The sequence below is a fragment of the Sebastes umbrosus genome, chromosome 17 (assembly GCF_015220745.1).
Source record: "Sebastes umbrosus isolate fSebUmb1 chromosome 17, fSebUmb1.pri, whole genome shotgun sequence".
Taxonomy (NCBI): domain Eukaryota; kingdom Metazoa; phylum Chordata; class Actinopteri; order Perciformes; family Sebastidae; genus Sebastes; species Sebastes umbrosus.
The window spans coordinates 23,936,647-23,963,023 of record NC_051285.1 but is presented as its reverse complement, the minus strand read 5'-3'; the positions used below and the strand labels follow the sequence as shown (position 1 = coordinate 23,963,023).

Below are 26,377 nucleotides of genomic sequence, written 5' to 3'. Positions count from 1 at the left end.
CAAAATACCACATTAAGACACCAAGACCTTGAGGAACACCATAGAAAAACCATGCTGTGATTTGGCATCAAATTCATTCAGCGATTGGATGGCGAGCACTTCTGTTCTGGAAACTGCTCAGAAACCCCCTTATTGTCAATCTACCTAGGAAAGCCATCCATCCTCTGAATGCTCTAGGTCTGTAGTTTTTGGTTGTAAAGTTTCATGAGGCTGCGATTTTGCTAGAGGTCACCACAGATTATTTTATACAGTGAGGTCAAATTTAAAAAAATGACAACTACAAACTACAAAACTACAATGAAATGGCTACTATGGGGACTAACATCATCACACATGAATATAATTGGGCTCATTAGATCCACAAGAGCCTCAGCTTTACAGTGATACCTAATTTATGCAATTCCAAGACTGTTTAGGGACCCCAGTATATTAAAATATTAATATACATAATTTATGAATAAGCTGCATGGTAACTACATGTTTTTTGCCCAAAACTGCATGTGATTATCATAAAGTGGGCATGTCTGTAAAGGGGAGACTCGTGGGTACCCATAGAACCCATTTTCATTCATATATCTTGAGGTCAGGAGGTCAAGGGACCCCTTTGAAAATGGCCATGTCAGTTTTTCCTGGCAATTTATCCTAACTTTGGAGTGTTATTTAGCCTCGTCTGTACCTTCACTCTAGCTCTTAAACTGAACCTGCTACAGCCTCTGAAAGACAGTAAAGTCGGCCGGATCCACGGCAGCGTTTAAGCCGTTTATTTGATTATTTTCAATAGCAGTCGGTGTTGCTGTTTCATCAGCTCATGTGATTGTAGAAATATGTAAACATTTCAGGTTTTTGAGAAGGTGTATTAAGATGAGGTGCAGTTTGAGATTTAATGTTTTCAAAGAGCGCTCACAAGGGAGCGGTAATTGCTGTGATCAGCAATAGCAGGCCCCATTGGCTTCTACACTAACAACAAACATCAGCAGACTGTACCGCGCTAAATACTTAAGTGAGATTTCAGAGCTTGTATCACCCAAATCCCCGGGAGTAATTGTAATGTAAAGATATGTGAGAGGTAATTATACGCTTTAGGCGGCTATTATATCCTTTTTGTTGTGATGGCTCAACTGAAAAGTAGAAAGAGCAATATCCCGTCTGCCTAAATGACCAAAACCCAGTGTTTATGTTTCCACCTCCTGTTATATATCCTCGACTGGGATCCACAGCAAAAGCAAGAAAGCATATTTAACATTTTTGGAATTGGCAGCCACACAGCTGTGAAAACGGAGCACTGATCCCAGGTTTGACATTGTGTTTATTGTAAACATTCACTTCAAAAGCATCCCGTCTCCTCTGCTGTTATAAAAGCCCCGAGGCAGTGACACTCTGGTGTTTTTATCCTCCAGGTAGACTTGCCTTTGGAAAAAGCGCAGCTGGGATATGTTTGTGTCCACACAGTGTTTTAAATCTACGAGACCAGTGTTAATTTTGGCAGCTATTTTAGATTAAGTCTTAGTCTTAAAACGAAAGTGCTTTTTAGTTTTAGTCACGTTTTAGTCGTTTTTATGTATAGTTTTAGTCTTTTAGTCTAGTTTAGTCGACGACATCTCAAAATGTTTTAGTCCAGTTTTAGTCACCGAAAAGTAATTTGATTTTGAGTGCGTGCGTGTTTGAGACAGAGAGAGAGTGACAGAGAGAGGGGGAAGATAAGGTGGAAGGTGACAAAAATAAAGAGAGATTTTGGTAAAGTTCAGGGATGTGCCGATCCGACTTTTTCAGTCCCTATAGCGATAGTGATACCTGGGCTTTGGGTATCGGCCGATCCGATACCAGTGTTTAATTGATAAGCTGTATGCCAAATAAATACCTAGATATGAATTTATTTAAATGTTCTTTATTTTTAAAATAATAAATCATACACCAGCAACTTGTTAAACAATTTTCTAAATTAACAGGAAATACAATTCAAATGTAAACCTTTGTAACGCAGCAACAAATTGGTCAAAACTTAAAAACAGGAATTACAGTTCTAGTATAAAATGTATATAGTATATAAACATAGATTTGAATTTAATAGATTGGCCCCATTGTCACTGATATCCAATCCAGCTATTTGAGTCCGTATCAGCCCGATATCCGATCCGGTATTGGTGCATCCCTGGTGGAAGGTGACAAAAATAAAGAGATTTTGGTAATTTTTTTACGTTTATAAACTACATTTTAGTCTCGTCTTTTTTGGTCAACGATATTGCATGTTTGAAATCGTCACCGTTAGTGTTTAATCACGTTGGTGCCGTCTCATCATCATCATCTCGTCTTAATCATGGAAAAAAGGTCGTTGTCAAACGTATTTTGTCATAGTTTTAGTCAACAAAATGAACACTGTACGGGACGGTGTGTATTATGTATGTGCTTTTGCACAGATCCCAAATTTAAAGGTTTACAGTGCCTCTGTAGAGTGCCGCTTTAGACAGCTGTTACAGCTGTTGCTTTCCATCACGCTCTCATCGGCTTTTGATATGGTTTGTTCCTTCCCCCAGACCCTTCACCCTACCTTTTAAAGTAGCTCCACTATAGCCTTTTCAAAGCCCTCCCACAGAAAACATTGAGGCTCCATTCTTTTGCCACAAAGGAATCCTTTCAAAAAACTTGCCTCTGATATTTCCCCCTCAGTGAAACATTCCTTAAAAACCCTTTTCAGAGCTCACATCAGCTAATAAATCACATAATCCTCGTCCTCCACCTTTCCGTTAAAAAACCCGCCAAGAGTGAGTGGAGCATTGTGTGGCTCTTCTAAGGGTTTCCCTCTCTGCCTTTGGAGAGCTCAGTACTATCCTTCTGTGCGCGTCACAGTGAGCGTGGATCAAAGGGGGACAGCGTGGAGGCCACCAGCCCCAGCACATGGCCCTTTCACCCTCTCACCCACACTCTGCTATTAATCTGCTGGGTTATATCATGCCCCCCCCCCCCTTTACGCCTGCTGCTTATTTACTCAGCTGACCCGCTGCTGTTTGATGTTCAGTAGGAGTCAGACGGGCCCTGCTGGTCGGTTACAGTCTCTCTCTCACACACACACACCGACACGGCTCTGACCCACTTGTCAACTTTGTCGCTCAGTGAAAGTGTAGGAGGCTCTCGGTTCGTGCCAAAGCCAGCGGTGGTTAACATGCAAGCATCAGGGAGCGACACATTGGAGGGATGGAGGCTCTATCAGTCTTCTCTCTCTCTCTCTCTTTGCGACTGATACCCCTCTCTGTTTTCGCTACATAGCCCTCAGAAGTCTTCAAGAAGAAGCATATCTGTGTTTCCTCTGATCCAGGCCACGATCACTATCACTAAGTGTGTGTGATGCCGCAGTCCCTGCTTGCAAACTACGGGGTGAATAACAAGGCTGGATCTCTGTTATCCTGCCAGCAAGCTCTCTGCCTTCATTATCCATATCATTCTCTGTTGAATCTCCGTGCACATTTCTTTGTCATCATCCACATAGTCCCCTAAACGCCGCCTCTTAAATCTCTCTTTGCATGTTTTGAAGTTGCTCGTTCACCCCAACTTATCATTTTTCATTGCATGTTTCTGTTAACTTCCAATCTCTCCCCTTCATCTACTGTACACCACATCCATATCCATCAGTCTACGCATCCCTAGTGCTGTTCCTCATTAGATGGTTAGCCCACTGCAGACCCCTACCCTCTACCAGATAGAGACATGAAGCCTGATGAAGTTGACACCCTATAGAGAGGGCAAGATGTTGACTAATGACTGCACACTGATGCTGCTGCTGGACAGGGAGTATGTGGTGAAAGAGACGCCAGCCGAGAGTTGTGGGTACAGAGGCAGAGACAGAGACAGACACTCATCTGGAGTGGATAGGCTTTATTGTGGTCTCTCACTCGGGTTTGTGTACCTCAACACATTTGCGTGTGCCATGGTTCTCAGTGTGTTGGGCGTTAGTCTTAAATAAATGCAGGTGTTCCTGGTTTAACGACATTAAAACGCAATTTTTGATGCCGATTTAAACCAAGGCTGTTGAAGTTAACACGATAATAACACGTTAACGCAAATTTGTTTTAATGCAATTCATTTCTTTAACGCATTAACTTACGATTTTTAGGTTGTTGTGGGCTCTGAAAATACTGGAATCATATAAAACTAGAAAAACCTAATGAATCTAATGGTATCAACCATGTCATACTAGCTTGTTGCAAAGGAGGTTAAATAATCTCCAAGCTTAAGCAAATTTTGGCAAGGAAAAATTGTCAAGGCCATTTAAAATAAGGGATCCCTTGACCTGCAGCATCGCCCTGTTGGGGATTCTTTCACAACAATGACCGGCTCGCTGTACATTATCCCTTACATGCAGTATATGTGAGGGTTTCTGGACAATATTTGTCATTGTTTTGTGTCGTTAATTGATTTCCAATAATACATATAAGCATACATATTCATAAAGCAAGCATATTGACAAGGAAAACAATAACAGGCAGTAAAGGCAAAGAATAGACAGGGCTGTTATGTACACAAGTATTTGAAAAAAATTATATTGTATAAATGTATATAAAAAGCACCAATGACCAACAATAGAATAAGAAATTAAAAATCTATATATAAGTCAAGTGTTCTGTAGGTTGTTAACAATATAAATAGTGCAATGAAATAAACACTGAATGGATGTACATGGACTGGATGATTATGTACATGTAAAGATGACGATATACTGTATGTGCAGCGTGTAGGATTTATATTGACAGTGACAGATGATATGTACATATTTGAAAAATTGTGCATTAAAATTCTTGTCATTAGTTGCTGACGGTGGATTCCGGATTATTGACGCCAAGAATTAGCTCAATGGATTTGCATTAAATCAATGTGACATGGGAACATAGTTTGTTTTTGAGGGAGCTTGTTGGAATTTCGGGGTCTTTACGAAGGGTAATAACCACTAAAAATTGCTGTGCCCACATACTTAATATTGTTATTCATCCTCTCTCTCTGTTTTCTCTCCATGTCATTCTCTTCCGTTTGCTCCGAGCAGAAGAAGGAGCGAGAGTGCATGCAGCTGCGTATAGCTGTGCTGCGTAGTGAACTGCAGCGGCAGAGGAAGGCGCTTGGCAGGGAGATAGACCTGCGGCAGAAGGAGAGAGCGCAGCTTCAGAAGAAAGGTAAAGCCAATGGATGCACATTCATACAACACTTGGACTGATGTGCCTGTTAACACCACAAAACTACACGTTTTATTGTTGTAATCCTTTCCCCAAAGATACAAAGTTTAAACAATTTTCTTTATTATACCCTTTATAAAATGCTCAGTTGCAAATCAAGTACCCCACCTAAAATGAATGTTGTCTGTATCTTTTGTTATTTTTTTCTATGTTTTCCATTTTATTGTGTCACCAGTTATAGAAAAGACAAGTTAAAGACGAGTTTGTTACAAAGCAGGTGGATTCTGACTGCACATATCTATAAATTCAGTTATTGAAACACTGTATAAGATATGTCTTAAATCTACTCGATTTACCATTTTGTCACCTTCAACATGTGATTTTATTGTACAGGAAACTCTAATTTTAAACACATCGGTCCAGGTGTCAGAGCTGTCTGACAGCAGCAGGTAGACTGTGTGTGTGCTCTATTACCTATTTAGTTGGGAGTACAGTAGAGTACAGTAGAGAGTGTTGTCACATACAGGAAACGTCTGTCACGCTCCCAGTCAGAGGATTGGAGTCACTCAACACACATATACCCATAATGCACACTGCAGTATATAGAGCCATTCCTGTGGTTTCTGCAGCCTGTGCCAGGCCACTAAAGCTACGGTGTTTGTGCAGTGGTGTCATTTATTTAACCCTGTGAAGTCTGCAGCTCCTGACTCTGATGTCTGAGAGCTGAGGAGGGATTTACAGCTGCTTGTTACTGTTCATAGGGAAATAAAAAGGCAGTGTGGGTGAATCTTGGCTTGACAAAATGTACACATAAACCCAAACACGTATGTAGGTGTACGCAGGTTTGCTTAATAATAAACACTAACATTTTTATAATTGCATGTACCCACAGTTTGTATTATAATTTCAGTGTATTCTTCATTGGCTGCAGCACATGAACTTTTTTTTTCTTTTCTCAACTTTGGCTACCGCTGTTTCATATTTAGTTATGTGTTTCTCATGGTGCTCATAAAAACTCAGGTTTAATAGCAGCCACATACACCTGCCCTGCACAGTGAGTCTGTTGATGGCTTTACTGCATCAGAAGTACTTTTCTACTGTAGAATGAGAACAAACGGCTATTAAATCAGAATAACAAAAACAACTGAAGTTCATTATGACAGACAGAATCGGCCTGATAGTTGGAGACTAGAGATGTACCGATACCATTTTTTCCTCCCCGATACCAATTCTGATACCTGAACTTGTGGTAACGGCCGATACGAGTACCGATCCGATACCAGTTTGATAAAAAAGATATATGGCCTGGCTCAGGTTAAACCCTTTGTAAAACATGAACACTTTCTTTTATTATTCAGTTTGTTACAAAGAACATAAATAAATGAAGCTAGAAATAAATAACAGTTCCGTATTCTCTTAGCTGTCTCCTTGGTGGACAGCCTGTGTGCTAATTTGTCCTGCGGGGTGCAATATTCACACACTCTACTAGGGTACTGCCACCCCTCGAAACGGAAGCCTTACATATGGTACATATCACCGTTTACTTGTTGGATTTTCCACCGTGAAATATTGCAGGAACATATAATACAATATGGGAACAACTCTATTGGAGACTTAACTTGTCCCCGTGCAACTTTTTAAAATGTATTGTATGCACTGATATCTCGGCTCTCGTGTCATCAGAATTGGCGTTTGTCTTAAAGTGGGCTAGGTGCTATCTATAGCCCCTTTTCCACCGGAGGAACTCTCCCCCCGGAACTGAGAACCTTTTGAGGAAATCATTGCGTTTCAACCGCAGGGACCAGGGTCTAAATTAAGTTCCGGTGACATTTTATGGGGCCTTTTAACCCCGAAAACGGCCCTGGTTGAGGGATAGTACTTTCTGAAAGTACAGGAAGTTTCGGGGTGGAGTTTGCAGGGATGACCGCCTCTGATTGGTCAAACAAACACACAGCACTACAGCTTCAACGGCTTCAACTCGTGTATCGCTTCATTTATAAACAAGGAAGTACTCTAGTACTGATTTATGACGAGGGGAGAGCATTTCTCTTTGTTTGATAACATTGAAAGTTAGGCTCTGCTGTAGGCAGACAAGAGATCGTGAGGGCGAGTGATAACGTTAGACGAGGGAGACAGCTTGATGGCGCTGTGAATGAAAGAAAGAAAACTTTTTTTCCCAGCGTGTTTTTTAGATGAAACAGGCGGACACACTGAACTACAGGCTGCAGAGTGTGTTTACTGCTGCGACCACCAGCAGCTCTCGTCTCATGTCACGTTGCTTTTTCATACATCAGCGGAATAATTAGCCTAATCTTTGCAGGTCTTTAGACCACAGTTTAAACGCAGACAACCGTGGACTGAAGGAACCTTTTAGTTACTTGAATAGTTGACTAAAAGTCCCGGGAACTTTTGGTGGAAACCCGGCTTATTGGAACCTTGTGTCAGTAAGATCAGCTAGCTCTCTGGTCAAAGGGCAGGGACACCTCACTGAGCCACCAACCTGAGGTGGGGATGATCAGCATGTAGTCTGCACATGCATGCAGACATCACACACTCATACAAAAAGACGGCACTAAGAAGGGCTCAGGGAGAAGTTTCCTTTGTGCTGCTATTCAAAAAAAAAAAAAAAAAAGGGCCGTTAATCCTCTGCCTCTTTACCTGTCACCACTTCGTCTACAGCCAAAAGAACTCACTGCTCTCCTTCTCGGCAGCTCATTGATGGCTTCTTTCCAGACTGGACAAGTGCTTATTAAGAAACAGAAGAAGAAATTCCTTCAGCTGGTTAAAGAGGGGAAAGGTATTTTAGGATAAATTGAAATGCTGTAGCTGAATAGGCCTTGCTGAAAATCATGTTGTTTTTTTCTCCCAGACTCATAACTCAAAAGCTAAAAGCCATATGCTGCTGAGCCCCGCTGTACTTCCAGCTTGTTGTTTAACTCTTCCAATCAGCCTGCACATATTCATTTGTTTCACTATCGGAAAAATGCCCTGCATTAATTACGGACAGGATACTCTGGGAGACAGGCGTTTACAGTATTCCATACAGCAGCTGATTTTGTGTCTGATTATATTTAGATTGGCACCACGACGTATTTGTTTCATCTGATCTCATCTTTCATTGTGGAGACACATATGTTTTTATCAATTGTAGCTCTAATTTCAGTTTGGAACTTTCCTCTTGAGACCGTTGGCTTGTATGTCAAAACACACACAAACTCGAAGAAGCAAATTTTGGGGCGCCTGGGTTAGCTCAGTTGGTAGAGCGGGCGCCCATGTAACAAGGCTTGGTCCTGACCGCGGCGGCCCGGGTTCGAATCTGGCCTGTGGCCCTTTCCGCATCCACTCTCTCTCTCCCCCCTTTCCAATACTCTATCCACAGTCCTCACAATAAAAAAAATGGAAAATGCCCCCAAAAAATAACTTAAAAAAAAAAAAAAAAAAAAAGAAGAAGCAAATTTTGTCCCTTTCGATAAATCATTTAGATCAGTCATTCTCAAAGTGGGTTCCATGGCACAGGAGGTGCGTGAGATTATTTGCGATGAATTATAAAATTGTGCTGTATTATTAAAAAGTGCATATCTACAGATGGAGACCATTTGTGGCAGGGAAACAAGCATATTGTGTATTGTATTGTAGCTTTGGGCCAATAGAAACTCTGATATGATTGTGACACACAGCAAAAAGTTGAAGCATTAACTGAAAGTCAGCCCAGACTGGTAGTTTTAAATGTCTGGATTTATTAGGATTATTACTACTGTTAATTATCAGAAAGCTTTCAAGATCAACTATAAAAATAATTAAAATATATAAATGTTGTCAGGTTGAGTCCAAATGCAATTTGGATAAAATAAACCTCTGTTTAAAAGTATATACAGTAAGTGGTATTAACATGATTCAAATTGAAATGTGTTTTGGTTTATCACTATCAAACAGGTCTGAAGTATTTAGGTTGAAAAGTTTAAGAATACAAATAGTTCCAATGGCGTCGTAGGGCGATTTCACAAGCCAACATTTAGTACGCTTTAATCAAACTCTGGTGCAGTTCAACCTCTGGTGCGGTTGTGAACGCAGTAATCGTACTCTGGTGGGGACCTAAAACGCTTGCGAGAGTTGGTCTCGGACCGTTTCCAAGTGAACCAAAACACAAGCTGTCTCTACGGGCATTTGTTGACATGGACACAAAGGGTTAACATGAGTGGGAGAGGACTGACCTGGACTTCTGGGCCAAAGGGAACATACAGATTATGCTAAATAAAGTCCGCAAAAACAGTGACTTCTATAGTTATAAACTGGAGGAGAAGGGATTTGTGTGAAGTCGATCAGTGCTGAGTCAAAGTCCGCGATTCCCTGCAGAGAAGTGGCAGCTCTTGAGATTAAAAAAGATAAATTGGTTCCTTCTTACACTCTCCTCAGCAACTTATTTTCATTGGTCCGCTTTGATTTGTACACTGTGAAACCGAACCAGACTAAATAGAAAACGAACCAAAAGTATCAATTTCACTCTGATTCGGACTAGCCAAACGGACTATGGCTTGTAAAAGTGCCCTTAGACTACAAATGGTAGTTAGCGGGGGTCCTTGGAAAATGTTCTGCCCTGTAAGGGGTCCCTGGCCCCAAAAAGTTTGAGAACCCCTGATATAGACAAGCTGGCGGCAAATAGGCCAATGTTGATTCGATTAGAAGCGAGTGTTTCATTTGTTGAATTTCCACACATTCCGGTGCTTATTAGATACAGGTTTCTCTCTGAGTTTTATTGACAGTTTGTGTAAGAACATTGCTATGCAATATATCCCCAGAGGGCATCCCGCATTGGACTGTTAATCTCCATTCTTGGACACGTTCTGTAGGATCTCATCTGTACCTGGCTGTGTGGTCTTCCCATCTCTCACACAGTCTTAGGGCCCATTAGCCAGTAACTCTTATCATCAGCCTGCTATTCCCAGGAAACTGGCCTCTCTCAAAACAAGTGGCCCAGAAAACCCAAACATAGTGTCGGGGTCCTGCAGGTGTGTGTGTGTCTACATGTGAGCCAGAAGATAAAGATGAGATGAAAGTCGGGCGTCCGCGTTTTTTGAAAAGTGCCTATTAGAATGTTGTTGCAGACTGGCTGATGCCTATTCTGCGTTCATCTTTGTTCATGTGTACGTGCTCCCTCTACGCCATCCTGGACAGTGTTTGCATAATGAAACACATGAAACACATCAGCAGTCGGTATCATCCTGATGACAGGTTAACGACTAGCTGTTCAATGCCCGCTGATTTACAGTAATGGCAGTGAAATCATAGCAGGAGTGTAGACTTGAGAAAAGTTGTTGTTTTTCACTTCTCCTTCAAATGCACACATAACTCACGCTCAAGTCCACCGTATGTCTTTCACACGATCCGTAACAGAGGACATATGAGCATGACCGCACTTCTTTTTCCTTCTTTACGGCTGTGAAAGTTAAAATAAAAGTCATACTCTCCTCCAACCAGATTTAATGGGTTTGGTTTTTGGTGGGGTCACACTCTTGTCACAATTTCCTCCAGCCTAATTTCCCTCCTTCCACCTTGAGCAGATGACATAAATCAAGTCCGTGAACGGCGTTTATTGTACTTAGTAACGGTAGTTATTCTCACGCTCTGTAACACAGCCAGGGCTTCTGACCAATAAATATCAGTGGTTGGGTTTCTCAAGTGTAAGGAACACAGTTTAGTGAAGGTATGGTGTGAGGAGGTATTTGTCACCTCAGAGAAAAGGTCTCATATTGAAGCTATCATCATTAGGGCTCCGCTAGCAGCAGCTTTACACATTCAGCTGGCTGCCATCTTGACTGAGAATAAGGGTTGACGGCTACTGCAGTCAAACACTCTGCCTAATGACTCACTAGGAAGTCTTTCTACATTTTTCTTGCTTTTTTGTCAACACCCCCTGACATCCCACCCTGTCTCTGTCCAGTCTGGTTGCACACAAAGGCGTATGAATGACACAGTAATGCGCAAGGCAAAAGTGTTCTGGCTTTTGGCGTGTCATTTGCACGCAATGTAGTCTGTATTGGTACGATCAGAGCTAGTGACGTAGAACACAAAGGGCGAAAGTCTGCTTATGGCGGGCGGGAATTGAGGTGGATGGGCTTTACAAACACTGGACTTTCAACCAGGAGACTTTTGCAAGTTATGTTTGTGATGAGTTTTTTAATGACGTTTGGGACATGTTTTCGGTGCTCATGTTACCTTGTTTCCGTACATATTGTACTTCGATTACGTACTTATTTTAAGGCCAACCATGAGGTTTTTCCTAAACCTAACTAAAGTGGTTTTGTTGCCTTAACCTTAGTCAGTGGTTTTGTTGCCCCCTGCTGGTACTACACCTTCATACACACGTGTTAACGTGACACTGACACGCTATCCTCTGGTGGACAGGCAGGTATTTTACACGCTTTGGCGTGATACTGGGTTGCTCTGTCACAGCCAAAACTTTTCCTCATATAGCATGAAGAGCCTCGCTTGGTTTAAAAACAAGTCTGTGCTGATGGATTATTTTTTGTCGGAAACAAAGGCATGCTTTTCACAGTTGTTTTCCAACATGGATTCAATACGGTCTTCATAGTTACTGAACTTTTGATCACACACTAGTGTAGTTTATTCCTTTGAAACAGTCTCACAATGCTCTTCAGCTCATTTCATTGGTTGTGGTTTTGTTTTGAGTTCATAGCGCTCACTTTATATTTTAGCCATTTATATTTTCATCATTTTACACAGCTGCTTTGAATGATTCTCGGGCCAAAGGTCACTCGATAATGATGTTGCAAAGTGAAACTGAACGCCACAGGGCTTTTTAATAAACTGTAAGATCATTTACAGTTTTTAATGTGAGCCAGATTATATGCGCATTTTTTTAAAGATTCTGTATGTGGGATTTTCTCATTAACATTTTGCTGTGTAATTTATGGCTCTAATCATTTCTTAATAGCTTCAGTGATTCTTTTGATTCAGTGAGATTATTTTCCTATAATTGCAGACTGATTAAAATTACCACAGAGGGAAAATAATTTTGACAAGGAAACAATTTTCTGTTAGTTTAAACCAGTCTAGTGTTGGTGCTCTTTATATGATTAAGTGTGTCACTTTTAATGTCCTTAGGAACACCTCACCTAGTCCAGGAACTCACACAGAGGTCACTAAGGTCAGGCCTTAGTCTGTACAAACCTTTAAACCAGCAGTTGTCCATTTTGGCGCGTGATTTCCTTCAGAATCCTTCAAAGCCTGCCGTCTGCACCACATGAAACTAGAAAAATCGGAGGAATCCATTGGTACCAACCATGTCATACTAGCTTGTCAAGAAGGATGCTAAATAACGCTCCAAACTTACACTACATTTTGGTGAGGAAAACTGGCATGGCCCAGGGGTCCCTTGACCTCTGACCTCAACATATGTGAATGTAAATGGGTTCTCTGGGTACCCACGAGTCTCCCCTTTACAGACATGCACACTTTATGATAATCACATGCAGTTTGGGGCAAGTCCTAGTCAAGTCAGCACACTGAAACACTGACAGCTGTTGTTGCCTGTTGGGCTGCAGTTTGCCATGTTATGATTTGAGCATATTTTTTATGCTAAATGCAGTACCTGTGAGGGTTTCTGGACAATCATTGTCATTGTTTTGTGTTGTTAATTGATTTCCAATAATGAATATATACATACATTTGAATAATGCCAGTATATTTGCCCACTCCCATGTTGATAAGAGTATTAAATACTTGACAAATCTCCCTTTAAGGTCCATTTTAAACAGATAATAAACGTGTGATTAATTTGCAATTAATCGAGATTAACTATGGATAATTATGCGATAAATCGTGATTAAATATTTTAATTGATTGACAGCCCTAATACATTGTCTTATGTCCTATCTTTTCAACATTACATTCACCAGTAAGTGTAGTGTAGTAAGCCATGTAGCATTCTAAATCCGGCTCTCATGTTTAATATAGAAGATCGTTTGTCGACCAGGACGCTGCGTGTACACTGCCGTGATATTCGCTGTAGTTTGTCCTTCCATACCGTGATACCAACTGGAACAGGTTAGAGGGATGAAAGAATGACAAGATGGATGGAACAGATAGGACAGAGCTGGGCATTACATGAAAGCAAGAGTGCAATACAGGCCCACGTAGTCGATGTTGAAATATGTTTTCATGTCATCCCTCACAACAGAGGGATGGCCTGTCTGATCTCTGTCTGACACTATCTGTCTTCCTTGCTAATCTGATGGATACCTGTGCTCCGAGTACCTTTATTTTCTCCCTCCCTCGGTCTCTGTCAGGGTATCTCTTTTTCCACCCTTATGGTGTCAGTTTGAGCAGCATGGATGTGAGTGGGAGTATGTGATAAAAGGCAGGTCCTGTGATCCATCTGATTACAAATGTAATTTCATAATCTTAATTGCTCAAAGCTCGCTTTTCTGCCAGTTGCTGTCATCCCATCCATTTTTTTTAGTTGATTCCCAGCACTCTAAAAGTCTTTAGACTTGTGGAGGGTTTTCATGTCCATTTTCAATAGAAGAATGCAGGTAAACACTTGGGCTGAGCTGATATCCAGAGCATTAATATAGCAGCAAACAACTATTTGTAAAGATATAGAGGAGTGATGTCTACCTGAGCAGAGAATGAAGTCTCTGTCCCTCAGGGTGTGTTGTAATCAGAGCTTCTCCTTGCATTATTTACATAGTCAGGCCAGCTGTGCATGCTTTTAGTGCATGTTCGTGCATGTTAGCGTCATACGGCGGTTACAGCTGATAATGCCGTCCCAATCAACGTCGTTGCAGAAGCATAGCACCCACCCTCTGATTCCCCCTCAGGTAAACACTGTTAGCTCAGTCAGCACTTTCGCCATTGTTTGCAGTTAGCTGCAAGCGGCCCGGCTCACCGTCATCTTAAACTCTGCTCCCCCTTGATTTTTTTTCATTCTCAAACTCGTAACCTTCAGCCCCAACTGATGCTGACTCAAGTGATGTCACTGATAGTTTCCTTTTCATTTGACCAAGCCACATCTCTTGGTTCATCTTACTGTGGAGGAGCAGCGACTTGACAGCGAGGTCCTCCTGCATGGCCTCTCTCTTTCCCTCGTAGTTAAGAGTGAGGCCAGCCACCTTGGGGAGAAACCTCATTACCGATGTTTATATTCACTGTCTGAGCATAAAGCATATGTGATTTTTGGCATGAAGAGTTTTGCTTTGTGGCTCTGCTCTCTCTTCACCACCAAAAATACGTAGCAAACAGGCTGTTTGGTTATTCTGAATCACTGCATTGTCTACCTATTTGTTTACAATTGGGATTATATGTAATAACTGCTGCAAAACAGAGATTTCAAAAGTAAATTAAGTCCTAAAATTAAATAACAAAATATTTTTTTCAATAGATTTGTTTTAGATAGTCAAACCTCTTGTTTATTTAAACCATATGGAACCATAAGTCATGTTTCTGTTGCACTAGTCTGAGACTGTATGAACACAGATTAAAAAAGCATTCTGTTTCAACCTTAAATTACACTTTGCTTCTTTCCGGTTTTATGCTACACTGATGTATTGTGAGTTTGCCAATACTGGAGTTCCACAACTTCTACAAGCTGTATCATCACCGTCCTTTATCTGTCGGATTTTATTTATTTGCTCAGCTCTGTATTTACACAGTCTGACAAATCCTGTAATTTGCATACACATGTTGTTTGGTTTTATGTGGTGTCAAAAGGAAATGGTTTTTGCTGTTTGATCTTGCTTAAGTTTAACAGTGGATGGCAGCCGACCAAACACAAGCCCACCTGGTTGTTCAGCTATAGCAGAACAGAACACACATACAGTACACACCTGATAATTTCCTCCTTTTTTTCCCTCTTTCTGTCTCTGTCAGAGGAAGCATTCTCCGCTCAGCACGAGTGTCTGAAGGAGGAGAAAGAATCCTTAACCAAGCTGCAGAAGGAATGCACCGCCAAGAGGTACGAGTGAACCTGTAATTAGCTATTGCTTTATGTCTGCATAGAAAACACACTTTTTAAAGGCATTTACCCCCGTCAAGACATTACCCAGGTATGACCCAATGTGTTGCTCAATCGTATTGAGTTGTGATGGGACTACACCCTGCTCCCTGCCTCCCACCGTGCTCTTTCAAAACAAGGTGATGTTTTTGCGGCCGGCGCTGCCTATTTATGTGTTCTAGAGTTTGCACATTGTGCTAAAAAACCTAATGGCCCGTGTTTGCCTTGGCCTGCGGGGAGACGTGTTCGGCGGGTGCCGACCCTGGATACAGCTTTGTTTGTCTGAGAAGTACCTGGCAGTCACGGAGGGTAAACCAGAGCCCCGGGAAGGCCAGCAGGGGCCGAGAGACCCAGCAAACAGGAAATTAACACCGACACTTGTACATCTGCCTAACATCCATTCTTTGGAAATATCTGTTTCGTCGATGTTTTTCATGGAAATGTCTCTTTTTATTTAACTTCTTCGTTTCTTTTACTTTTAACTAGGGAAAAGTTATGCTCAGCATGCACACTTTTTTCAGCATTTCCACATCTTTGTTTAATATTTCACGGCTGCTGTTGAACATCTTATCTCACAAAATTGGGGCTAAAAGGCATCAGATAGTTATAGTAACTTTATTTGTTACGGATAGATAGATAGATAGATAGATAGATAGATAGATAGATAGATAGATAGATAGATAGACTTTTATGTGTAAAGTAATTTGTATTTAGTTTCTGAGCATTCGATTTCCTGTTTTAGGAAAGGGGTTTGTGAAGGGCTTGCACCTTGGGCTTAACCAATTAGATGAGGCAAAGCCTGCTGGACAGATGAGTGATTTCAGATCAAACGATCATTACACACCAATCTGTGTCCTCTTTCATAAAGCAGCCACACACTGGGGAAGGGAAATGATAAGAGACTGCTAACCACAGGCAAAGCCACATAGGAAATTCAAGTGTAAGGAGAGGAGCATTGGATGGGAGGGTGCATCACATTCAATAACAATTTACCCCCCCAAAACCCCCTTTCATCTGCATGAAATGATGGGCTATTACCCACAAGTAGTATTGCAGAGGACACCCACACACCCTTCATACAAAGCAGCCGATCATCTGTGTTACTCAGATATGAGCAGTCACAGAAATAGCTGTGCATAATTCCAGGAAGAGTCATGTTATTTTCACTCTTTTAAACTATGTTTTTTTTAGCTGCAGCGATGTAATATATGTTTTACATTAGGAATGGGTTTCACACAACTCAATCACTAGATTAATTGTACATAATACAGTTTTGTTTTCCATATAAAGCCACCTTTACAGCCATAGCTTTTAAATCTCCTGCATTCACCACATAGGTTCCTCAGTGATATTATATTATACTGTTGGATGTGGAACATTTGTTTTTTAAGCACCTATACAATGTTTCAAACAGCTTCAACATCCATTTACATGGACAGGAATCCTTGGATTTAGTATTTCAGTATATCTCGGTGATGACCAGCTTTTCACCCTGCCCTCGAGTGTGGCCGTTCGGATCAGGTATCAATACCTTTGTGTTCTGTTGTGGTCAGTCAACACAGCGTACAAACTACTTCTTTTATTTATTTATTCATGTATGTATTTATTTTTATACATTTTTAGATTTATTTATTTATTTTTGCACTTATTATTTATTCTTTTATTTATTTTTGCATTTATTTATTTATTTATTTTTGCATTTTGGCAGGTTCCGTCCTCAGATTCTTTACTCAAGTAAAAATACCAACAAAAAAATCTAAAAATACTCTGTTAGAAGTAAAAGTTTTCAATATCCTTTTTAAGTAAAAGTACATAAGTATTATCAGCTAAATGTGTTTAAGGGAATAGTTTGACATTTTGGAAAAATGTGCTTATAAATGTAGCGTTTAATTAATTGATAAAATGTGACATAAATTGATGTTTCTGTTTTTAATTTGCTCCTTTATTTATTTATCTTTGTGTTGATTCCCTTATTTTTTTACTCTTCTGTTTAATTTTCCCTTTTATTTATTCATGTATTTATTTATATTAATTCAATTTAAAATGTATTTATTTATTTTTGCATTTATTTATTCATTTATTTTTTATTTTGGCAGGTTCCGTCCTCCATACTAGCGTCAAACCCCAGAACTTGTCACTGTGAGGCTTCATAATATTGCCATGTCCTCCAGCCTGTTCTGATAATGGGACAATATGACCTGCACAATGATGCATAACGACTGTCCTATTGTGGATATAAAATGAGTTATATCATTATAGACATATAAATTGCTCTAAATTGACTCTCTAATGATGAGTCATTTAGCTCTCATCCATACAAGCACCAACATTAACGTGCTATCACCCATCATTATGCTGCATGAATATACTCTCCACTGTTCGTCGTGAATCTTTTATATTTCCACCAACTTTAATTACCTTTATGCCTCACAACGGGTCCCTGTGGAGCAGTAAGCAGCCTTGATGATTTCTACCGCTCATTTCCACTTCCTCCCATCACTTCCAACTACACTTCTTCCCCTACTACCCCATCTCTGCTCTTTCTCTAGTCCTTCCTTTGCCTCACCGTTCCCAATGTCCTCCACTCGTTACTACAGCTCCGGTCTCCCTCTGCCAGCCGGTTACTCACTGTGTCGTCCTCGTGTCTGCTTTTGTCTCCCCAGAGAGCAGTTCCTCAAGTCCAACGCCCAGCTCACCTTCCGCTGTCGTCAGCTCCTCTCCGAGCTCTCCTACATCTACCCCATTGATGTGGTGAGTTGAACCCGATGGTACACTGCTGCACAACACATTGTTGACAGGGCAACTGCTAAGAATTATCTGGTTACAGAACCGAGGCTTTGATCAAGCAGAAATGGGGCAGATTGTTTTGTGTACAACAGTTCCAAAGTAATGTCTAATTCTGAATGTTATTTCTACTCCAGTGTGGTATTAGATCATCCAGAGTCACCACCTATCTGTTTAACGTGCCTCTCTGATCAATGTCGCTCTGTTTTCTAAAACATTTGGTATACACATTTCAAATGCTGACACCACTGGCAACGCCGGTGTTTCGTCCCACACAGGGTTTCATCTTGTCTGGCTCTGTTTCTGTGCCTGGTCATCGTCTTTAATATGAAACCTCTTATTTAAATCCGCAGGCTAATCAGTCAGATTATGTCATCTGCGGAGTGAAGCTGCCAAACTCGGAAGACTTTCAAGGTAATTTATTATGCGCCTGCTTGTGAGGGTTACAGGAGGATACGCTGTGGTAAGGCATGCTGAGCAAATGTTTTGCCTTAGCTTTAATGCTATATGTGGTTATATGTAAATGTTTGGTGAATAGAAACCAATTTGAAGGATGATCTCATAGATACAGTATCTATGAGATCATAAGTTTGGCTACTGTACGTGGCAATTTAGCATTGCTGTGCTATTACAGTCTTTAATGTGCTTAAATGACATAATTTTATAATTACCTGTATGCCATTTTAATACATAAAAGATATAATGACATAATTGTATCATCAATATTTTTACTAGCAGGGAAAGGTTGACATTCCTCTTAACTCTGGCTAGTTCTACACAATAAAAACCACACCGTAGACACACATAAAACATGTCTTGCCTCATACTGTGTGTGAGATGAGTTAGCAATGATTGCGCAACTATGTAATCACATTCCTGCAGCGAAAACAATCTTTGATTTCAAATTAACAGGCACGCACGCACAAACTGGTGTGCTTTCGCCAAGTATTTTTGTTTTTCTTATTTTTTTTTTCTCCTTCTGATATTAGGTGCGTTTCCATCCACCTGTTTTTATGAGCATTTTCAATTTGTGCATAAAAAAACCTGAGTGGAAAAGCAAAAAATGTGAAAAAATCTTGATATATCAATAAAACGTTTTAAGGCTTGGCTGAGGTGGAAAATTTGGTGTGTGTTTATATATATATATATATTTATATATATATATATATATATATATATATACAGCTCTGGAAAAAATTAAGAGACCACTTCAAAATTATCAGTTTCTCTGGTTTTATTATCTATTGGTATGTGTTTGAGTAAAATACAAATTTTTGTTTTATTCTATAAACTACTGACAACATTTCTCCCAAATTTCAAATAAAAATATTGTCTATCAGAGCATTTATTTGCAGAAAATGACAACTGGTCAAAATAACAAAAAAGATGCAGTGTTTTCAGATCTCGAATAATGCAAAGAAAACAAGTTCATATTAATTTTTAAACAACAAAATACTAATGTTTTAACTTAGGAAGAGTTCAGAAATCAAATTTTCATTTTACTCAAACACATATCAATAAATAGTAAAACCAGAGAAAGTGATAATTTTGAAGTGGTCTCTTAATTTTTTCCAGAGCTGTATATATAGCTTAAAATATACAGCATAAAAAAGAAGAAAGAATCTGGACTTGGAACCTTTAAGTAAGGAAAAGTTTGGAGTTTTGGAGCCAGGCTTGTGGGCTGTACAGACGAGGAACTGGGTTGATTTGCATTCTTCTGTTTTTTGAACACGTATCCCTTCTGATCTCTTGTTGGATGCTGATGGAGGAGTTGTTCAGTATGCCAAAGTCTTATATAGTCTTCTCACAAGATGCTTTAGTAACTGCTTCCACCACCCCAATGAGACATAGCCACAAAACCACACGATTTAATATCACAGACACAGTATTAGCCAACAGAACTCTGAAAAAAAGGTTATGTCAGCATGCAGTTTCAGCCACAAAGGCCTTGTTATCACGTTGGTGTGGTAGGTTAGAGTAAGGGTCACGCTGGATGTGTCATGATAAATGGGGTTTGCTGTCGCAGCGAGGGAAGCGTGATGACTTCATGACCTCTCAAAAGCTCGGACTGAATGGGTAATGAATGGTTAGCTCTGGTCTGCAGCACTTGTCCAATACTGAGAACACACTCGCCACTGTCCACTCAACATTCTCCAGCTCCCCTTCCTCACAGCTGGTGAGACCCAGGAGGCCTCCTGAACGCATAATTCAAAAATACCACTCCCAATCTCCTCCGCTCCCTGCTGTCACACTCCACCTGTTAACATATTTTAAGAGCACAGTAGTGACAGCCAGCCCATTTGTGTTTGCAGCAATCACTTGTTCCCATAAGGTGGAGGCCTGTGTCTGCTTCTGCCTCCCAGTCCTGCATAGGTGGACACCTGGCAGTGAGTAAACAACTTAGCATGTGCTGTGGCAGAAGATGAAAGGCCTAACCGAGAACATTCTAATGCATTCACTGCATTACTACTAATGTCTACTAGGGCTGTCAATCGATTCAAATATTTAGTCGTGATAATTCGCATGATTGTTCATAGCTAATCGTGATTAATCGCAAATTAATCACACATTTTTTATCTGTTCAAAATGTAAGGGAGATTTGTTAAGTATTTAATACTCGTATCAACATGGGAGTGGACAAATATGTTTGCTTTATGCAAATGTATGTATATATTCATTATTGGAAATCAATTAATCAATTAAGAACACAAAACACTGACAATTATTGTCCAGAAACCATCACAGGTACTGCTTTGAGCATTAAGAATATGCTCAAAGCATAACATGGCAAACTGCAGCCCAACAGGCAACAACAGCTGGCAGTGTACTGACTTGACTATGACTTGCCCCAAACTGCATGTGATTTTCATAAAGTGGGCATGTCTGTAAAGGGGAGACTCGTGTGTACTCATAGAACCCATTTTCATTCACATATCTTGAGGTCAGAGGTCAAGGGACCCCTTTGAAAATGTCCATGACAGTTTTGCCTCGCGTAAATTCAGCCAAGTTTGGAGCGTTATTTAGCCTCCTTTGCGACAATGACATATTACAAAGTATGACATAGTATTGGCATCAATGGGTCCCTCAGGTTTTCCTGTTTCATATGATGCCCGTACCTTCACTCTAGCTTTAAAACTGAGCCGGCTACAACCTCTGAAAGATCGATTTCGTTAATGCGTTAAAAAATTAGTGGTGTTAAAACTAATTTGCGTTAAGGCGTTATTAGCGCATTAACTTTGACAGCCCTACTAACTACCATTGCCCTCCTGGTTAGGTGGCTTGTGGTTTGTGAAAAGTAGAGAAGAGCTGTCATGCCATCCACGTAGCCATTAATATTCCCCCTCTAACATTTCTGCTGTGACATCTTGCAAAGGGCAGCATAAAACGCAGAGAGCTTAGAAAGAGAGGATGGAGAAGCATGCATTTTACCCCCTTCATTTCACCCCATTGCTCACCCCTGCTCTTGTTTGTGTGAGGTCTGCCCCAGAAAAAGCCTGATCAAGTCTGGAATTGTCTGGATGGGTGTCGAGGTCAGTTTAAAAAGGCCTGCAGGGGGAGGATGTTCCACATTAGAGACCAGGGTCAGGGTTAGTTGGAGTCCTAATCCTACTGGGGGTCATAGTGGAACAGAGCGGCACTCTGCTGAGGCCCTTCGGTGTTTTACATTTAACCAAACTTCCTTCGTCAGCTAAGCCTGACAAGATATCAGCAGTCTCCACTTGCACCCTAAGGTGTCCTTTAGCTGACCTGGTATTCTTGTTAGTGTGTAGCATCATCCAAAAGCACCAGATGCAACGAAGCTGTTTACACCAAGTGCTTTTGTTGGTGCAGTGGACTAAAAATGCAAGAAAAATAATGACTTGTTAAAAGACACAGTACGAGCCGAGGAGCCTACCACTCACTATTGCTATAGTCTATTATTTAAACGCATTAAGATAAAAACCACGGTGATGTTAAGTCTTTGCCTCAAGCAGTGTCCTGCCGCTGTTTGAGAATGTGAAACCACTTAGTGTGTTGTCTTGAAACCATTCCTCGTACTTAAAGCAAGATGGTTCACTGTCAGAGATGTTCACAAAGGCGTCCAGTTTTCTACTCTAAAAGTTATTTGGGGCTGAGAGCGGATAGTTATTCATGATGCTTTTGCTTCTCAAGCATATATCTGAAAGAAATTGGGTATCCAACTGCAACCAATGTTTTTTGGGACTTTTGTGTTGCTGCGCCAAATTTCGTATCACTTTCAAAACACAATCCCACATGAATGCAAGTGCTCTTCTTCCTGTGGATACTTGGTTACCAAACTATCTTCGGTTGGATGTTTATTATACTTTTTTGTTTGGATTCTCAAGATGTGGACACGGTTCGTGTAAACACAATTTCTTTTTCCATATCATGAAAGTGAAATTCCAAACAAAGCAGACTGTGTGCTGTGAAGTTCTTGGTGTGATAAAATACTTTGGAGTGAAACAATAGATTAAAGGCTTTGAGGCTTTGGCGTGTTGGTGTAGATCAACTTAAAGAATAACAAGTACAACATTTCTGCTCAACAACACTCGTGTCTGATGTGTGATTACCGGAACTTCTCTTTTACTTTGTGTCCTGCAGCAAGGGATGATGGGAGCGTGGCAGTCGCCCTGGGTTACACGTCACACCTGGTCCTGATGATCTCGTGCTTCCTGCAGATCCCTCTTCGGTATCCGGTGATCCACAAGGGTTCACGCTCCTCAATCAAGGACACCATCACTGACCGACTCACTGAGAAGGAGAGAGAGTAAGTAGGCTCAATACTTGACATGGGAACATCTAGTCTTAACATGTTTTTCTTTCCTCACAAATACATGTATCACACATGACGCTGTACAGTACAAGATTATCTTCCTGCACAAATTGATTGTTCTAAACTCTGGGACTTTTTTGTAATGGTTTATGATTGGTGAATCCGAACTAACCCTTTAAAACAGGGTCAAACTTTTCGGGGCCAGGGAAAATTTGTGGGTGGGAGTAATGGACAAAATATGCTTGTTTTATTGGTGCAAATGGTCCCCTTCTGTAGATATTTGCTGCTGCCTCCATCCACAGCAGCACATTGCTTTGCACTTGGGGCTTGCCGACCTCCATCTACTGTAGGTAACACTATGGATAAGTACCTCATACAACCCCACTTCAGTAAATCCAAACTATCCCTTTAACAAGTGTGGGTAATGTGCTCAATCTTATTCCGTTGTCTGAGTTGTAGTATCGCAACAAAATCTCCCAAAACCTGTTCTGCTTTTACAAATCTTCCCCTGCATGCTTCCAAATCTTTACTTGCATATTGAGGAGCACTAAAATTAGGTTTATGTTCGCTTTACTTCTTTATGTTAGTTTTGTCTTCAGAGAATTATCATAATTAAATACTAAATTATGTTTTTGATTTTGTAGTAAATAAAAGTCTGACTCTGCTACTATGTTCCTCACCCATCTGTTTTGAGTGAATATTTTTTACTGCAACTCTTTTCAATTTTGCAGACCAATTTGGAACATTTGCATAGTTGTATCTTTTGGAAAGACATCACTGTGCTCACAGAAAATTGTCGTTATTAACATACGGACTGTAGAATCTAATTTGAATACTCACTGGACCAGAATGGCTGTAAGATGAAAGGGGCATAAATCAGACGTTTCAGCTGGTGCTCATTTCCAACTGCAAAAGTCAAGATTCAAAAAGCGTTAAACATTTGTTACATTTTTAACACTGTTAACAAGAAAGTACATATGGTAAAACCTAGAGTTCATGCTAAGTGTTTATTTTTATGTATATTATCACCATTCTTTTATTTCCACCAGCTTTATTACACTTTCAGTAATCCCTCAAACCATAAGAGCCACATCAAATAACTCCGTGCTGCCATATTTCAAAGACCTGGGATATTGTAGTCAATAAATTGCCTGCCTTGTTATACTGTTATTCTCTTTGAGGCCCGACATTAAAGATTTCAACGGATCATAAATTCAGATATTTAGTACAGAGTGGTACTGTGTGTGCATGGAATTGTAACCCTAGAGACTGCTTAACTAAGAATTGTTAGTCTAATCATCATCCGCAGTGAAGTTTATTTTTAGGAAGGGTGTAAATGGCCAAAGTATTCTTAAAAACTTATGAATGCATCTCAAGATCTTTTGAAAATTGGAATCATAAGCTGTGCAGAAATAAATGTCTGGCAGGATTATAGATGGAATCTCTCAATTGAGTCGAACCCTCTCTTATTTTTAATGTGTCAGTTCACGTCCCCTAGTGTCCTCGCCGGACCATTTGGACATGTGCCGCTGGATTTGACATTATAGACATGACAACTGACTATTTGTATAAAAATGTAGCCACAGACTGACCAGACACGGTCCAGACATATACTCAGTTTTGACCGAGACTTGTTTTCATAAAATCAGATACATGTCGGATTTTATGCAACGCAACCTCAGTCTGAACAGTCATATCGGAATTCATGCGACTTTTACATCACTCTAGATCGACATACGTCACAATTCTGCACTGTGAAGCCATTCACGTCACAACCCCACCACTCCTGGCTCCGGTCCCGCATCCACACACACACACCTCCGTACAGAAGTAGCAGCCATTGCTTCACAATACCCATAATTAAAAATGTGTCCCTCTTTCTCCTCATTCTCGTCATCATTCGCTCACAAATTCGCTGGCTTCCACTGCACATTAACTTCTAAATTAAACCATAGCAACCATGTTTTTCTGCTACTTGTCTGAGTCAGAGTGGCAGTCATCCTGGGTAAACTAAGTTACAGTGACTGCAGTAACAGTGCAGAATACAAGAGGGATTATATTTGCTGTCATCACACCCCTCAGTTGCATCTTACTATCCTGTCTTCCATTAGTTGCTGGTAGCTGCAGTACAGTATTCGGTCTATAAGCAAAAACAGATAAATTCCAAGAGGATTTGGATTGGATAAAATATCACGGGCCTCTAATGTGCACTCAGTATCTTTTATTCCAATACATAACAAGAACCAATTATAGTGCGTACATATTTACTGCATTGTCTGGTTGTGTGTTGGAACTAGAAAGTTCTACAATGTTTTTTCAGAATGTTACATTCATTAATCAATGCATCTTTTACAGGAGTCTGTAAGGCCCAGTGCTTTTGTATTGATCGTCTCATTTACCACATTTGGTGTAAACAGCTGTTTTCTCTGTAAACTTAGCTGTATTGTGCTCTGACACATTCATATGATGTGGAAACCTCAAACTTCTTAACAGTCAGGCCATGAATAATGACTTTTTGAACCAAACCAATTATCTTTCTTTAGAAAACGCTCACTTTTTCTTACCGTTTTTTTTTCTGGTTTAATTTTCTTTGACTGCATTTGCAGCTTTCAAGGTTTGGATGTCTGGAGCTTCACACCAGTACATCAATAGAAACACACACACAACACAGACCATACAGCAGCCTGTAATAGAGCTTTTTCACTGGGGCTTGGCTTCTGGATTTGGATTAGGGCTGTCAATCGATTGAAATATTTAATCGCGATTAATCGTATGATTGTCCATACTTAGTGCGATTAATCGCAAATTAATCTTTTTTTCTGTTCAAAATGTACCTTAAAGGGAGATTTTATCAAGTATTTAACACTCTTATCAACAAGGGAGTGGGCAAACATGCTTGCTTTATGCAAATGTATGTATATATTTACTACTGGAAATCAACAAAAACAAAACAATGACAAATATTGTCCAGAAACCCTCACAGGTACTACATTTAGCATAACAAATATGCTCAAATCATAACATGGCAAACCGAAGTCCAACAGGCAACAACAGCTGTCAGTGTGTCAGTGTGCTGACTTGACTATGACTTGCCCCAAACTGCATGTGATTATCATAAAGTGGGCATGTCTGTAAAGGGGAGACTCGTGGGTACTCATAAAACCCATTTTCATTCATATTAATACATAATTTAACTTAATACATATACTTGTTTTGTGCAAAAAGGCACATCTCTCCCCAGTTCCACTACATGCGTACTGTAGCTTGGACAGGAGACGCTGTCTTCTGAAGCTGTTTTGTTTTGCCCATGGTAACAAGCCAGTGTCTCTGTCACAACCTTGGGGCTGTAACCACTTTGGTGCCTACCTTCACAGCATTATACAATTTTTGTTGAATCGAGAACTATTCACGATTGATAATACTATGTTGACATAGAGAGAAGCAAATGATTAACCGAGAATCTAACCTCACCTGGGGCTCTGTCAGGGTCGTTTGTCAGGAATTGTTCAGGCTCTGTAATTACAGCCAGAGCCAGTGTAATGAAATTATTATTTGTTTGTGTTATGGTCTTGTAACTATGCATCAACTTAGAATTAAAAACCCCCGCTGCGTTATGATAATTGCAAGCTTTGGACACACATGCTCAGGTAT

General features: G+C 40.3%; 1 protein-coding gene across 2 annotated transcripts in view; it reads left to right on the top strand.

Moving 5' to 3' along the window:
* uvrag (UV radiation resistance associated gene) overlaps nucleotides 1-26,377 on the top strand; it is a 102,413-nt gene that overhangs the window by 19,894 nt on the left and 56,142 nt on the right. Inside the window, exons 8-13 of one of the 2 annotated variants that reach the window (XM_037748489.1) lie at nucleotides 5,030-5,156; nucleotides 15,045-15,129; nucleotides 17,832-17,919; nucleotides 18,306-18,366; nucleotides 20,265-20,339; nucleotides 22,555-22,720. In XM_037748489.1, the coding sequence (XP_037604417.1) occupies nucleotides 5,030-5,156; nucleotides 15,045-15,129; nucleotides 17,832-17,919; nucleotides 18,306-18,366; nucleotides 20,265-20,339; nucleotides 22,555-22,720 (602 nt within the window). The remainder of the gene's footprint in view (nucleotides 1-5,029; nucleotides 5,157-15,044; nucleotides 15,130-17,831; nucleotides 17,920-18,305; nucleotides 18,367-20,264; nucleotides 20,340-22,554; nucleotides 22,721-26,377) is intronic. The other variant, XM_037748490.1, reaches the window with a different exon arrangement.